The 917-nt window shown below is 50.5% G+C and overlaps 1 protein-coding gene across 1 annotated transcript in view; it reads left to right on the top strand.

Moving 5' to 3' along the window:
- Positions 1-5: 5 nt before the first annotated feature.
- Positions 6-917, top strand: part of NPTX2 (neuronal pentraxin II) — a gene marked incomplete at its 5' end in the record, with an annotated part of 110,229 nt that continues 109,317 nt past the window's right edge. The window contains one exon of the mRNA XM_009077481.1: positions 6-107. Coding sequence (XP_009075729.1) covers positions 6-107 — 102 coding nt within the window. The remainder of the gene's footprint in view (positions 108-917) is intronic.

Genomic DNA, 917 nt, shown 5'->3' with positions numbered 1-917 from the left:
GCAAGGGCAAGGACACGATGGGCGACCTGCCGAGGGACCCGGCGCAGGTCATCGACCAGCTGAGCCGCACCATGCAGACCCTGAAGGACCGGCTGGAGAGCCTGGAGGTAGGGCCGGGCGCGGGCACCCACCGCCGCCGGGCAACGAGGAGCTGCTCCACGTCTAGCGGTGACTTGGGACACCAGTGAGCTCAATCCTCCTGGAGATAGAGCCAAACTCGCCCGGGGAGTGAGCTGCTTGATTGGCTTGTACTGTTCTCTTGGTTATTTGTCTGTTCGCTGTAATGGTAAAAACCCTAAAGGGCTCCTCCTGAATGTGTTCTCCCACTGCGTGGGGGGAGATTATGCTTTCCCTGCTCGTCACCAGCTTAGTTTCTGTATTAATGTAGCTAAATCTCTCTTTCTGGGGATGGGACTTCATGGGGTTTGAGGTATAAAGCTGACGTCTTGGGCAGTAAGACCTTGGCATATGGTGCTGAACAGACCAGTGGTAATGAGGAGATTGTGTTGGGCAGATTGTGCAGATAAGTTGATGTATTTAGAGCTGACATAGAATAAAAAGAACCCAATTCTCTGTGACTCTGAACAGGAAGGGGATTTGGTCCAAGCTCACCAGTAAGTGATTTCCATGAGCTTTTGGACAGTTCCCACGGTTGACTGACACTCATGGAAATGTTTTAGAGAGATGGTTCTCACAGGATTGGTGCTGGATATTGTTTTGCTTTTCACACCCTGAAAGCTACATGTGTGTCCTCCTGCTGTCCTCCAAACAGTCAGTGGTGATGTGAGGATGGCAAGTAACTTCCTAAAGGCTGTACTTCACTATTGCTGTCTTTCTGAGACATCCTATTCAGGGCTGCAAAAGAGAAATTCCACTAGAACAGCATGGTAGCTGGAATATTGGTTTCTTAGTGTCCT

The sequence above is a fragment of the Acanthisitta chloris genome, unplaced genomic scaffold (genome assembly GCF_000695815.1).
Source record: "Acanthisitta chloris isolate BGI_N310 unplaced genomic scaffold, ASM69581v1 scaffold13066, whole genome shotgun sequence".
In the NCBI taxonomy this organism is placed as follows: domain Eukaryota; kingdom Metazoa; phylum Chordata; class Aves; order Passeriformes; family Acanthisittidae; genus Acanthisitta; species Acanthisitta chloris.
This window is presented reverse-complemented; position numbering and strand designations above follow the sequence as displayed.